The following is a 14,509-nucleotide window of genomic DNA, read 5'->3' on the forward strand; positions in this document are numbered from 1 at the left end:
TAAAATCATGTTAACGCAATTTTTTTTGGGGGGGTGGAGTCAGAGGGGAGAATGACTCTAGGAATTCAATAAAAGAGATTGACAAAGGAAACACTGAATTTTATTTATTTCTGCTTTTTCTTGTAGCAATTTTTTTTGTAAAATTTTAATTTCATTGTAAGAGAATTACTGAGAATTGTATAAAAGGAAATATTTTTCATGTATTTTTCTTAATATTTTATTGCATCTGAATAATTTAAGCCAATACTTGGAGAATACTATTGAGGGAATGGCTTCAGGGTCATGTATGCCACAAATACTTATTAGACCATGACCCATGTGCCAAACACTATGGTAGCGACTGAAGACACAGTGGTAAATAAAACCAGGCATGGTTCCTCCTCTCATGAAACTTGTAGCTTGAAGTTAATGACCAATATGAAAGAAATAATCACAAAAATGACTGTGAATTCCAAACTTCCATGAGTTTCTGAAGAGAAAATAGTGGATATTACATGGTGGGGGATAAATCCTAGTGAACAGGATATTCTCCAAGAAAGTGAATTTTCAAGTTGAGCTCTGAAGAACGAGTGAGTCAGCGATGTGATGAGGGCGTAGAGGAGCACTCTAGGCAGAGGAACTTCAAGTGCAAAACCCTGAGGTAGAAAGGAAGATGACACTGATCATGAAGTTCATGGAAGTCTAGTGTGGCCTAAACACACAAGAGCAATGGACAAAAGGTTCAAAACAAAGCTGGAGTTGTAGCCAGAGGCCAGATGAAACAGGACCTGTGAGGTCATGTTAAGAATTTGGTCTTTATCCTAGGAGCCACGGGAAGCACTAAAAACTGGAGAGTGGTAGGCTTAGATTTACCTTCACCCATCATCTGAAGTTAGTGAGTTTTTATTCAGCATTTAAAAAGTGCTCTGTAACTGCTTCAGATAGTTAAAACTCATATTATACATGTTCTCTGCTCTCAAATAATATCTAGTGTGGAAGTTTGGTAAGAACTAGAGTGTGGATTAAAGCATGGAGAGAGAAATGAGATAGTCTTACCGGTTTGGCTCAATGGATAGAGCATCGGCTTGGGGACTGAGGGGTCCCGGGTTCGATTCCGGTCAAGGGCGTGTACCTTGGTTGCGGGCATATCCCCAGTGGGGGGTGTACAGGGGGCAGCTGATTGATGACACTCTCTCGTCAATGTTTCTAACTCTCTATCTCTCTCCCTTCCTCTCTGTAAAAAATCAATAAAATATTAGAAAAAAAAAAAAAAAAAAAAGAAAGAAAGAAATGAGATAGTCTTGCCCAACTGGTTCTGCTCAGTGGTTGAGCATCAACCCATGAACCATGAGGTCACAGTTCGATTCCTGGTCTGGACACATGCCTGGGTTGTGGGCTGGATCCCCAGTAGGGGGTGTGCAGGAATTAGCCATGTTTCTATCTCTCTCTCCTTCTCCCCTCCTCTCTAAAATCAATTTTTTAAGCAATTTATATATTTTTTTAAAAAATGAGATAGTATTGGGAAGATAATAGCTATAGCATCTTTATTTACTGAATCATAACCAGTGTAAGCCAATATACAAAAGTTTGGTTTTGCTTTCCTATGAAAATGATCAAGGCAGTGTCATCTGACAAAAGGAGACATAATTAAGAATTCTGGCCAAAGCTGGTTTGGCTCAGTGGATAGAGCATCAGCCTGCGGACTGGAAGGTCCTGGGTTCAGTTCTGGTCAGAGGCATGTGCATTGGCAGCTGGTCAATGCTTCTCTCTCATTGATGTTTCTAGCTCTCTGTCCCTCTCCCTTCCTCTCTATAAAAAAATCAATAATATATATATATATTTTAATAAAAATAAAAATAAATTAAAAAAAAGGAATTCTGTCCACTGATGTCTCTTTCTGTTTACAGATCAGGAACCACAAAAACAAGTATGCATCCAGCTCCACCTCCTTACCTCACCAGTGCTCCTCAACATCGATGTGCACTGACCATTTGGAAAGGTGAGATTCAGAAACTGCCTGGATGTACAGCATAGACTTCGCCCATCTCCTTGTTCTGACCCGAGTTTGTGTTACCAAGGCAGAATATCTCGAAGAAAAAAATGGAAGTTAAGCACACTTATCTGATTAAGGAGGACTAGATTTCTTAGAGGAGCTGTTGTTTTTATAACTTCACTTAGATTTCCTCCAACTGGGAATTTTTTAAAACTGGGTCCAGTCTGATCATGTGACTGATCAATTTTCATGCCCTGAAAGAGCCTGCATGTCATTGACGTTTCATAGTAAAAATAGTTTTGGAGAGTATTTTAAGTCTAAGCTACCCCTGTTTTAATTAGAGAGGATCAATGTGTTCTCCATGTGGTTAGCACACTGTGGCTTGCCCTTCTGATTAGATGTTTTGTATAAAGCATGTAATTCAATAAACCCCCTGGAAAACAGAACATAATGCCTAACGTGATACACAGATGCTCATTTTAAATTCTGAGAACTTGACTTTTCTCCCTCAAACACCTCTTTTCAATATCTCTGTTGTTAACTGTAGGGTTAATTGCATGAATAGCCTTCTGGCATTGTGGGATTGTATTTGTTTTAATGAGATAATGTGAAAAGTTCCATACTTGACTTTTTGCATAAATTGAATTCTTCATTTTAATGAAAAGTTAGCATGTTCATTTTACTAATTTCCTGTCTAAGGCTGGGTACCATAACTCCTCTACTCAGTATAAGTTGTTATGGATGTGGACATTCAAGTAGCTCAGTTTCTTTGGCCATTAGTTCTCCCACAGTTGAGGTAGTTGAAAGACAATCACGTTTGTTCTTCAGGGGAAGATCTAAATGTGTTTTTCAATAGAGATATAGTGTATAACAATGCCTGAAGGATAAGAATAAGATGATTAATCCTAAAACATAGCTTATAAATCACAAGGCCAATAACATTTTTCTCAACTCATCTTTATGTCCCTACATCCTTTTCCTAAATGTGTACATATAATACACATAATGTAGGCACCATTTTGCTCTGAACACAGATTCCCCTGGAAAGCAAATGAAGGGGAAAGAAAGGAGATATCCAGCCTGGCTGGTGTGGCTCAGTGATTGAGCATTGACCTATGAGGTCATGGTTTGATTTCCTGTCAGGGCATATGCCTCGATTGAAGCCTCGATTCCTAGCATGGAGCATGCAGGAGGCAATCAACCAATGATGCCAAATGAATGAATATATATATATATATATATATATATATATATATATATATATATATACATATATTTTAAGAATAGAGATATCCAGCTCCCATCTTTTGATCAATAGATGTACTCTAACTTCATTTTTTTATTTTTTAGAGTAAATCTTAGTATACTTTCCCCTCATCATAAAAAATAAGCTGGGCTATTTACAGAAACTTTGGAAATTAAAGAACGTTAGAAAGAAAAGGCAGGTTATTAAGCTTTACTTCCATTACTCAGGAAAACTCCACCATCATTTTAGTATATCTTTCTCTTACTTTTCCTCTGCACTTTCCTTGATTTTGTTTTAAATACTTATGATAATATTACATATATACTATTGTATCCTATTGTATTTCATTTAACATAAAATAAGCATTCCCTAGCTTATTTACAAATTATTTTAAAGTAATTTTAATATTCATGTAATAGTCTATTAAAAGGATACACTATAGCTTACTTACCCATAATCTGTGTTAAAATTAGCAGCATATTGAATAGACCATCATAACCCAAAATTTAAATGCAGAGGTTTTTAAAAATATATTTGGATGCTGTTGATTTTTTTTTACTATAAGTTTACCTTAAAGAATAAATGATACAGTATGTGAAATTGTAATAGTCTTTAAAGATGAATATAGTCTGATTTCTTTCTAAAAGAATTTTAGAGATTTAAAATTTCAGCAATGAATGAGTTTCTGCTTTGCTTCACTGTCACCAGCTCTGTATATCTTAACACACACACACACACACACACACACACACACACACACACTACTTTGTGGGTTTGACAGGACAAAAATTGCAGATGATGTCTATTTCAATTGGCATTCCTCCTTATGCCTTTTTAGGATATAGTTATATCTTGGTTAGGGTTGTTTGTATAGCAAGATTATTTGACCATTCGATATGTCTACAATTGATATAGCTTCATGATTTAATTATTCTTCTGGATTACTTGGAAACCAGAAAAATTACTCAGAAAAAGCATATACTGAGCAAAATTAAATTATCCAGAGGCCTAAGTGATTCAAAATCTAGAGTTATTTAAATATCATATTTCAAAAATACACATGTAATTATTTCAAATCAGATTTTTAAAATGTCTTTATTGATTAAGGTGTTACATATGTGTCCTTATTCCCTCATTTCCCCCAATCACTACCTCACCTCCCTGTTGTCTGTGTCCTTTACAAGTCAAAATGTTTTAATGTATAAGACATTTATGTTGATTATTTATATCTTACTCCTCCCAGGGGTGGGGGAACATTTGGCTTGGGGGCCATATAAGACCTGTGAAGTCACTTGGTCTGGCCCTGCCAAGGCATTAGTGAGTTAATTAAATGTTTGACTAAATAGAGCAGTCTAATTTTTAAGTTGATAATTTTGTATGGCCCATAAATGATGTTATTCATTCATGTAAATATCTAAATGGCCCTCATAGAAAAAGATTTCCCATCCCTGCCTCATACCATAAAAAAAAAACCTGTTTATGCTTATTACGTCTTTCTCTCTCTATTCTAACAGATCATGAAAGAACAAAGATGGACTTTTTCTTACAATACCTGCTTCCTTGAATTTGTGTTATTCTTCCCACCTAAGAAGGAGAATTTTATATTTTGATTTGGACTATTTCTTAGTTTTCATCTTATTTTACTTTAATTTTTTTTCTTGTCAATAATACCCACTGGGAATTAGTTTATTCCTGCCTCTGAGGGCTAAATTGACTTCTTGAGCTGGATTTTTACTGTGTATTTAGGAAGTTGGGCAGGATTACAGAGATGGTGAATGCTGAAAAAGGGAAAAAAAGAAAAAAAACCATCTTCCAGGAGTTTGACCCCAATTTCAAACCTTTACCTGAATTTCAACCCATGTAAACACCTTTACATTTTGTGGTTGTTTTGATTGTACAATACGAGTTTGAAAAATCAGTGTACAATTTTGACAATGTAAAATCAACATATTGAGGGCAAAATTCAATTAGTAGGACATAAATTTAATGAGATAGAAAATTATGTTAATTGAAGGCAGGACTATATTATGACCAACATTATTTATACAAAATGTGATTAATGTTTTGGAGTTGTGTCAAAGTCTCTATATCAATATTCTGGTTATCTGCCACTTAGTAACTCTGGAATCAATTTAATTCTCATTTCTCTGACTTTGAAGACTGAAAGGTGTGATGAAGGGCTCTATGAAGTGTCATAGAAAACAATAATGAGGTTAGGTGATGAGCCATTGAGTAAAAGCAATAAAGATCCAAGTACAGCCTCTGGTTCAACACTATTAATTCAGGATTTCTTAAAATTTATTCTCAGGTAGTATAAAAAGGCAATATTAATAAGTAACATAGTTATCACATATCAAAATTTGTAAATTTTTTATGAAGGGAAGAAACCCATTTTGTCTTAATTGTAGAATTTTTAAAAATACTTTGTATCAAATATGATTTTACTTTCCTGTAATAGGTTCAACCAGTCTGTTTTTCTCTTATCTTCCCTCCTCTCTCTTTCTCCTTTCCTTTCCTCTTCTCTTTTATTTAACACATATTTATTGTGATTGTTCTTCAGGAACTGTGCTAAGTAAGGGTCATGCTGTCACATACAAGAGCATTTGGGGAAGAGATGATAATATAGTATCAGAGTCATGGGGGCCTATACTATGACTCCATTGTCATTTCTGCCAACTAAATTAAGTCAAAATAGTTGAATCATTTTTTCTTAAATAGTAGAACCAGTTGTGAATTAGTTATAAACTGCAATAATTTTCATTCAAACCTGCATTTGAAATGGCTTTATATAACTATCACAAATCAGATGGTGAACACAATTCCTTGATTCAGATTTTAGCTCAACACATTTTGTTGATCAAGTGGAATTATCCAATAACTAGAAGTCCAGTGCATAAAATTTGTGCATGGGGTAGAGGGTGTCCCTCTCCAATCTGGGGCCCCTTGAGCAATGTCCAACTGCCCATTCAGGCCAGATCTTGTAGGGCCTGAATGGGCAGTTGGACATTCCTCTCACAATCCAGGACTGCTGGCTCCCAACTGCTCACTTGCCTCTGCCTGATTTCCCCTAACTGCTTCTGCCTGCAAGCCTGATCACCCTCTAACTTAGGGGTGTCGAACTCAATCAGAGAAGGGGCCAAAATCTAAAATCCAGCCTAAATCACGGGCCGAATGGTTTAATGAACAGTCATAAACTATCATTGTGATGGAAACGCAGCGGAGTGCAGTAATGACAGCGCGGTGCGGGCCACATTGCAAGGCCTGGCGGGACGGATTTGGCCAGCGGGCCTTGTGTTTGACACATGTGCTCTAACTACTCCACTGCCAGTCTGATCGATGCCTAACTGCTCCCCAGCTGGCACAATTGCCCCTAACTGCCCTCCCCTGCTGGCCTGGTCAACCCTAACTGTCACCCCTGCTCTCTTCTTGCAGGCCTGGTCCCCACTAATTGTCCCCCCCAACTGTCCTCTATTGCAAGCCTGGTCCCCCCACAACTGCCCTTCCCTGCTGGCCTGGTCTCCCCTAACTGACCTCCCCTGCAGACCTGCCTCCCCACCACCAACTTCCCTCCCCTGCAGACCTGGATCTCCCTTCCAACTGTCCTCCTCTACAGGTCTGGCCCCCCATAATTGCCCTTCCCTTCAGGCCTGGTCACCCCCAACTGCCCTCCTCTGCTGGCCCAGTCACCCCTAACTGCCCTCCCTGCTGACCTGATTACCCAAAAATGCCATCTTCTGCAGACCTGGTCCCCTTTAACTACCCTCCCTTGCAGGACTGGTCCCCCCCAACTGCCCTCACTTGCAGGCCTGGTTCCCCCAACTGCCCTCCCTTGATGGCCTGATCACCCCCAACTGCCCACACCTGCCCTCCCTTGCCAGCCATCTTGTTCACATGGGGGTGGCCATCTTGCGTCTTGGAGTGATGGTTAATTTGCATATTACTCTTTTATTAGATAGTATAATGTCTATGCTTCTGTTACATCTATCTGTCCATCACTCATTTTTGTGGCTATCTAGCTGTCATCTATTTATTATTTTACTTTTACTAAAGAAAGTAAAGTTTACAGAAGTCTTATCAATGTTTCATGACTATTATAGGAAACCAAATCCAAGTTCAAATATTTTGATTCCAGGTTGTCGCAATAGTCCAGCAGGATGTGAAATTTGCTACAATGACATTCCATTTGTAAAACAATGTGATGGAGTAATATAAGCATGGGTTTTTAGAATCAAACTTGGATTTAAATCTAGCTGTTCCACTCACGACTCTGTAACCTTGAGAAAGTAAATTAACCTCATGTAGTCTCAGTGACTTAATCTATAAACCAAAGCTAACACACTTACCTGTGAGGTTACTGTGATAATGTATGTAAAGTGAGTGTAACACAAAAGGTACTCTGTAACTGCTAACTGTGATTAATTCTTTATCTCCAACTATCTGATATGAGTTCTCAGTTTCAACTATAAACTGGCTTCTTTACTGGGTTTAAATGTCATGAACAGAATAAACTTCAGATCTGTGGCTCTTATTCTTATTTATAATACTTCATGATTATTTTTACCCATGCAAAACCTATTCATCTCTCACATGTTTAAATCTCACCTTGTCCTTCAATCTTTAATAATTTGAGTATCTTTTTCCTTCACTTATCTCTATCCACAACTCTGAAGCATATAGTGCTCATTTTGAAGAGAATTGTTTTATTCCCTAAATATTTTCAGCATGTATGTCTTTTTCCTATGGCAAAATTGTATTTAGTTATGGTCAGGACCCTTTCTCAGATTTTTCTTTATAGCTCTCTTAGAACTAGTGCAACACTTGACACCAAGAAAGATGTTATTTATTTGGTAAATTCTAAAATAAAATAAAAAAGAAAAAGAACAACATATATACAAGATCCACTGTTGAAAATTTCATAAAATGTGATATAAAGCCCTTTGTTTCCATGTTTCCAACCTGGGAATTTCCATATGAAACTTTACTACATCCAGGCAGAATAATTACAGGCAATTTGATATAATAACGTTTATTGAGGCTCTGTATGTGAAACTCATAAAAAACAACAACAAAATGATTGGGAAGATTTGAAAAAGAGTGACTATTTGGTAAAGATATTTCTGAATTAGGAATGATCTTTGTCCAATATGTTTGAAACCTGATATAGAGACAGCATATGTCTGTATATAATAGTTTCAATACTTCTTAAACCACAGAAAAATATCCATTTTATACTAATCCACCCAAAATAATAAGCTCTATAACATCAAATATTCTGAATCATGATTCAGTAACACACTTACTTTTATTCTTAACAAATGTTTTCATCTTTGTTTTCTTTATTGTCTTCAGTAAACATAGATCCTCATAACTATGTAATGACGTTATAGTGAGGATAGAATTAAACCTCAAAATGAAATACATTTCTTAGGAACTCTTTAAAAATTACATGTGAGAAATGGTGCTTGATCTAAGTTTTATTGTAGTTCTAGTAATTATTGTAAAGCTCTATGGGACCCATACGTAAAACAAATATGTGGTATTGAGATGCTTTATAAGTGGACTGTACAGACCTGGCTCTTGACTACATATAACATAGAGGTGTAATGTTGACCTATGATTTCTACATCGGAAGAAATGAAATCCTCTCTACTCCCACTCCCACCTTATTGCAGAATCAGTGCTTTTATTCAGCACCGTGGCAACCCAGTGTGAAACAAAACAAACCAATCCCAGCTGTGCTGCTCCCAAGAGAGGTTTGGCCAGAGTAATGTGAAGAGGCATGCCAAGCCATGCCGAGATTTTAGAGCCAGAGAGAGATCAAACAAACAAACAAACAAACAAACACAGGAAAAGTTAGGGTTAGAAGTCTGAGCTTCCATCAGAAGCTATATTCTCTCAAAGAAGGAAGAGAAAATCAGTCATTATCTTTTATATGTAAACTAGAGGCGCAATGCATAAAATTCATGCAATGAGCTCGGCCCTTGCAGCTCCGGGGGCCCCCACCCTCTGTGGGGCAATCAACCCCAGATCCCTCCCACCCTTCCACCCCCACCCCGCATCGATTGCCCTGCAGAGGGTGGTAGCAGCCCCTACTGCCTCAAGGGCCCCATAACCCTGCTCCTCGCCCATTGGTTGTTCTGGAAATTCATTCCAGAAGGTTGTTCCACCATCTGTTCTAATTAGCATGTTAGCTCTTTATTATATAGAATATGTATGTGTGTCTTATAAGTGGACTTTGGTCCATGAAATATATAAAAATTTAGACAAAGTTGACTGTATCAATAGTTTTACTGTCTGTAAGAATGACTTTAAAAAATTAAATAAGTGGCCGGAACCAGTTTGGCTCAGTGGATAGAGCGTCAGCCTGCGGACTGAAAGGTCCCGGGTTCGATTCCGGTCAAGGGCATGTACCTTGGTTGCAGGCACATGCCTAGTAGGGGGTGTGAAAGAGGCAGCTGATCGATGATTCTCTCTCATTGATGTTTCTAACTCTCTATCTAACTCTCTCTTCCTCTGTAAAAAATCAATAAAAAATATTTTTAAAAAAATTAAACAAGTGATGAAATCCAGGTTATAAACAACATATGTACTACTTAGGGGAACAAAATGTATCAACATCCTCACTAGTTGAAAGACATTCTAAAGGAATCTATTATTAAGATGATTGTAATCATCAAGGTACCTTAAAGATCTGTAAAAAATATACTGTATTTTCCGGCGTATAAGACGACACTGTGTTCTAGTAAAAAGCCTGCTCAGCTTGGCCAGTCAGAGAGGCGGTCTATTAAAAAAAAGAACTGGTGTTGCTGTGGAAGTGGGGGGTAGTCTTATACAGCAAATATAGGCCTAAACCTATGTTTTAACTGTAAAATTAGGGGGTTGTCTTATATGCCGGAAAATACGGTACCTTGATTGCTATACTTTCAGGTACTATGATTGCTAAAATGATTAAAGCTCTGTTTAAAACATTTGTGCTCATATTTTCCATTAATCCAGGCTTATTAATAAATTGTTTTGTTAATTCAAAATATCTCTAGGCTCATCCCATGGATAAAACTGTTTTCCATTTCATTTTTGTCCTTATTTTATTATTATCTGAAATGCTTTTTTATATAAAAATGATTGTACAATATGTATTTTAAGAGCTTTGTCATTTTTTTAATACTTAACCATATTGTAAGCTCCTTGTGGGCAGGACCCATGCTTTGTATATACCTTGTACCTGTAGAGTCCAGCACAGTGCTAAGCACATAGGACGTGCTCAATAAAAACTTGATAGAAAGTGTAAGTGACCTGACTGCAGTCTCTGTGAGTGATGTGTAAGTTGATTAGGTGGATACACTATGGGTAAGGGTTAAGAGTTGATTTTCTATTTATTTCTCCTCTTTGATGTTGTGCCATTTTGGTTAGCCTTTAAATTTGAGTATAAAGGAGTCTTCTTAGATTTCATGAAGAAAATAACAGTAAATATTTGTTGATTATGGGATGATTTCTCTTAGAAAAAAATAAAAGAGTTAAATATATGCCTGTGTATAAAATAACGTGTCTTTTAGTCAGCAATGTCATTTCTTATCTTGACATGGGAGCTGAATTTCAATCTTACACCCACAGGTATAGGTAGCACACAAAACTGAGAAAGAGTGTCACAGGCTACTGAGAGTAACCTTGAAAATTTCTATATTTAATCTCACTTAGCTTCAGGGTCCTTATTTAAAAAAGAGAGTGAAGCCTACTTTGTAGATTTGCTGCAAAGGATAAAGATGATATGTATGATGCTATTATTTTAAAACCACTATAAATTCCCTGAGGTAAAATATGATGCCAAAAAAGTAATTTACAGAACGCCTCAATTTTGAGTAAGAGGTTGGAATTTGGATCTGAGAGACAGGAATTATGCATATGCCAAAGCAGCACATGGGTATAATAGAGCCCCAAGCAGTTTTACTACAAGTTCTTTGCAAATCTCCAACTATCCTTTAGAGGGTTAACTTGCATTTCTGTCAGCCAGAGGCTGAACCAATGGGATTTCCTCTGCAGATGCAGCAAGACTATTTCTGCCAAAATATGAGAAGGTGATTTTGAAATAAAATTTCCTAGAGCATAACCTGTATGCAAAAGCTTGCAAAGTTAGAGGGAAAAGCCTGAGGCTAAAGACTCCATTAATATTCAAAGCAGGAAGTGGGCTATGAGATAAGAAAAAGCTGAAAAGAAGGAGAGTTGCCAGTAATGGCTATGTCAGCTGAGCCTGTTTCAGGATGGTCTCTGGACTGAGTTGGACTACTGGGACCAGTTGGTATTAAGACCATCTCCCAGGAACCTGTTCATGAAATGAAGACTGGGGTATTTTTGTTCGGTATAGAGCCAATATATTAGGGTTACAGAACCCAGGGGTTGTGCTGCTGTTAACTTATCACACAACTATACCATATTGCAAAATCTACCCATTGGTAGATGGGAAAATAACAGATGCTAAAATGAAACTCATGGAAATTTGATGTATAATTTCCCAAACTTGCTAATCACATTAATCACACAAAGTTTGTTATCTCTTAAAAACAGGTTCCTTCCAGGTGATTTGTTTCATCAGGGAGGCTTGACAACATTTATGTAGTCTAGTGGTTCTCAAAGTACCATGCCTGCACTGGCAACATTAGCACCACTTAGGAATAATTTTCAATAGGCAGAAATGCAAACTCTTTGGTCCCACTCTGGACCTTACTGGAACTAGAGCCCAGAAATCTGTGTCTTAGATATTCTCCTGATAATTTCACAATAAATCTTGAGAACTACATTTGTTAACTGCAGCCCAGAGAATTGGAAGTTGGGAGTGTAGCTGCAGTTTAGGAAGTTCACCTAGTTCCTATTTTCCTAGGACTAGGAAAGATGTCACTCAGTCCAGTAGCTGACTGCTATTCTTCCCCTGACAAAACTACCTCCATTTCTATTTTCTAAGGAGTAGCTTGAGTTTGTGGATCCCATTTTTTCCCCTTATTTAGCAGAATCATACCCATTTTTCCTTCCTAAGAGCAAAGATACTGTTATTAATTTTCCTACTCAAAATCCTCTTGTTCCTTAGATCCCACTCTAAGGATATCAGTGGGATGTCCAGCTGGTTCTAGCTAAGATTGAGGCTCACATTTATGTCAAAATATTTTTTTTATTTTTTGTTTAATATTTGCATGTATCAACTGAGCTGCTACAATGTACCTTTTAAAGGGAGGTGTAAGCAGATGACAAATAATCTCATTCTTCTTACCAAGTCTCATCTTTTCAAAGGTCAGGATCAATGCTTAAAGATATTGTTCTTTTTTTCTTTTTCTTTTTTTTTTTTAATGACCATCATGTTGAAGGCTAACTCTTGGGATAGCTGCAAAGATGCAAATATCCTCATTTAATGAAAAAAAGCAGAGATAAAAAGAGAATCATTAATCAACCAATGAGACTATTTGCAGGCACAGCAGTAAATAAGCATTAGTGAGCTAGATAAAGTGCCATAATAAAGTACCACAGACTGAGTGGCTTAAACAATGGAAATTTATTTTTTCACAGTTCTGGAGGTTGGAAGTCCAAGGTCAAGATGTTGGCAGTGTGAGGTCCTTCCAGTGGTTCTCCTGGGCTGTGAGGGAGTCAGCGACTCTCCTAGTTTCTAGAGGCTCACAATCTTTGGCATTCATTGGCTTGTAGGCAAGTCACATCATCCCATATAGCATTCGCTCCTGTCCAAATGTTCCCTTTTTATAAGAACACCAGTCATGATGGTTTAGGGACCCACTCGACTCTAGTATGACCTCATCTTAATTCATTGCATCTGCAAAGACTCTGTTTTCAAATAAAGTTACAATGTGTGGTCCTGGGAGTTAGGAATTCAACATATAAATTTGGTTTGGGCTGAGAAACACAATTCAATTAATTACAGAAAGGTTGGTTGATCTAGGGAGAAAGCCAAATCTAAACTCCTAAATTGTAAGATCTAACATGATATAGTTTCTGGAATTTAATTCCATTTATGGATGGAATAAAAAAATCTCAATGATGCACACAACCCTTGGCCTCAATTAAGAAAGATAACTCGAAAGTAGTTAGCTTTCTAATGCTGAAATAGATGGCAGTTTTTTCCTACAAATAAATAAGCAAAGAGTTCACATTTCATAAAGCAAGTGGTGGAAAGATAATCAAATTTAACTAAAATCAAATTGCTCTATTTATGTTGGGCAAGAGGTTTTAGGAATTCTTACACTTCCATTATGAGCACAGGTTGATTTCACTGCTTTGAACACTCAGATTTCTTTTCTGGTAGTTTTTAAATCCCAGCAATAAACTCATATAATGGTTGAAATTTGAAGGGACCCAGATGCTACTCATTTGACAAAGGATGATTAAGGATTTTTAAAGTTATTTGAACAAGAGGGCATTCACACAGGTATGTGATGGATGTTATTCTGAACACAGATGGTAGTGGTGGTCCAGCTATTGCCTTCTTGAGTCAGACTTGTTTAATTGGGACATTTACTTACAACTAGAGGCCCTGTGCATGAAATTTGTGCACAGGAGGGAGGTTCCCTCAACCCAGCCTGCACCCTCTCCAATCTGGGACTCTTCAGACATCCCCTTCAAAATCTGGGACTACTAGCTCCCAACTGCCCCCTCTGCCAACCTGGTCACCCCTAACTGCTTGCCTGGGCGTCCCTAATTGTCCCCCCTGCCATTCTGGTTGCCCCCACCTGCCCCCTGCCAGACTGGTCACCTCACACAGCCTGCTATTCAGTCATCCCTCATTAACCCTTCACTGACCTGGTTGCCACTTGCAGCCTATTGTTCAGTCACTTGGTCATTCCTCACTAAACTCCCTGCCAGCCTCATTGCCACACACAGCGGCCCCTGGATTTTTATATATTAGGATGCTGTTCCCTTATGAAGACAAATTTAAAAAATAGCACAAGAATAAGTTGGGAAACTAAATATACAAAAGGGCATAAGAATCTGCTTTATCTGCTAATAAAAGTATCATCTTGGATTTCAGGTCAACTGCCTTCTATAGTCCCTTTGATGCCCAGTCCAACTCAGTTAACACCAATTCCTGTTTGTGCTTTGGTGGCTTCCAAGGGCTCACACAGAACATTGTTCAGTGTTTGTTTCTATTGCATATATTGTTGATCTGATTCTGACTTCTAGCTTGTGCCAGTAAAATTCCATTGACTACTTTTTGATTTCATCACTGCATTTAAAGACTCCTCCCATACTTTATATAAAAGAAACACACACACACAATGGTTGAAAAGCCATGTACTTAT

At 37.5% G+C, this 14,509-nt stretch overlaps 1 protein-coding gene across 5 annotated transcripts in view; it reads left to right on the top strand.

The window, feature by feature from the left end:
* Positions 1-14,509, top strand: part of PTGER3 (prostaglandin E receptor 3) — a 110,601-nt gene that overhangs the window by 77,695 nt on the left and 18,397 nt on the right. For 2 of the 5 annotated variants that reach the window (XM_036444473.2, XM_045584467.1), the window contains 2 exons: positions 1,887-1,978; positions 4,733-5,654. In XM_036444473.2, coding sequence (XP_036300366.1) covers positions 1,887-1,978; positions 4,733-4,739 — 99 coding nt within the window. In that variant the 3' untranslated portion in view covers positions 4,740-5,654. Of the gene's footprint in view, positions 1-1,886; positions 1,979-3,006; positions 3,089-4,732; positions 5,655-14,509 lie in introns of those variants that run through there. The other 3 variants (XM_036444472.2, XM_045584466.1, XM_045584468.1) reach the window with 2 other exon arrangements.

This window comes from Pipistrellus kuhlii, unplaced genomic scaffold, assembly GCF_014108245.1.
Source record: "Pipistrellus kuhlii isolate mPipKuh1 unplaced genomic scaffold, mPipKuh1.p scaffold_m20_p_2, whole genome shotgun sequence".
NCBI classification, from domain to species: domain Eukaryota; kingdom Metazoa; phylum Chordata; class Mammalia; order Chiroptera; family Vespertilionidae; genus Pipistrellus; species Pipistrellus kuhlii.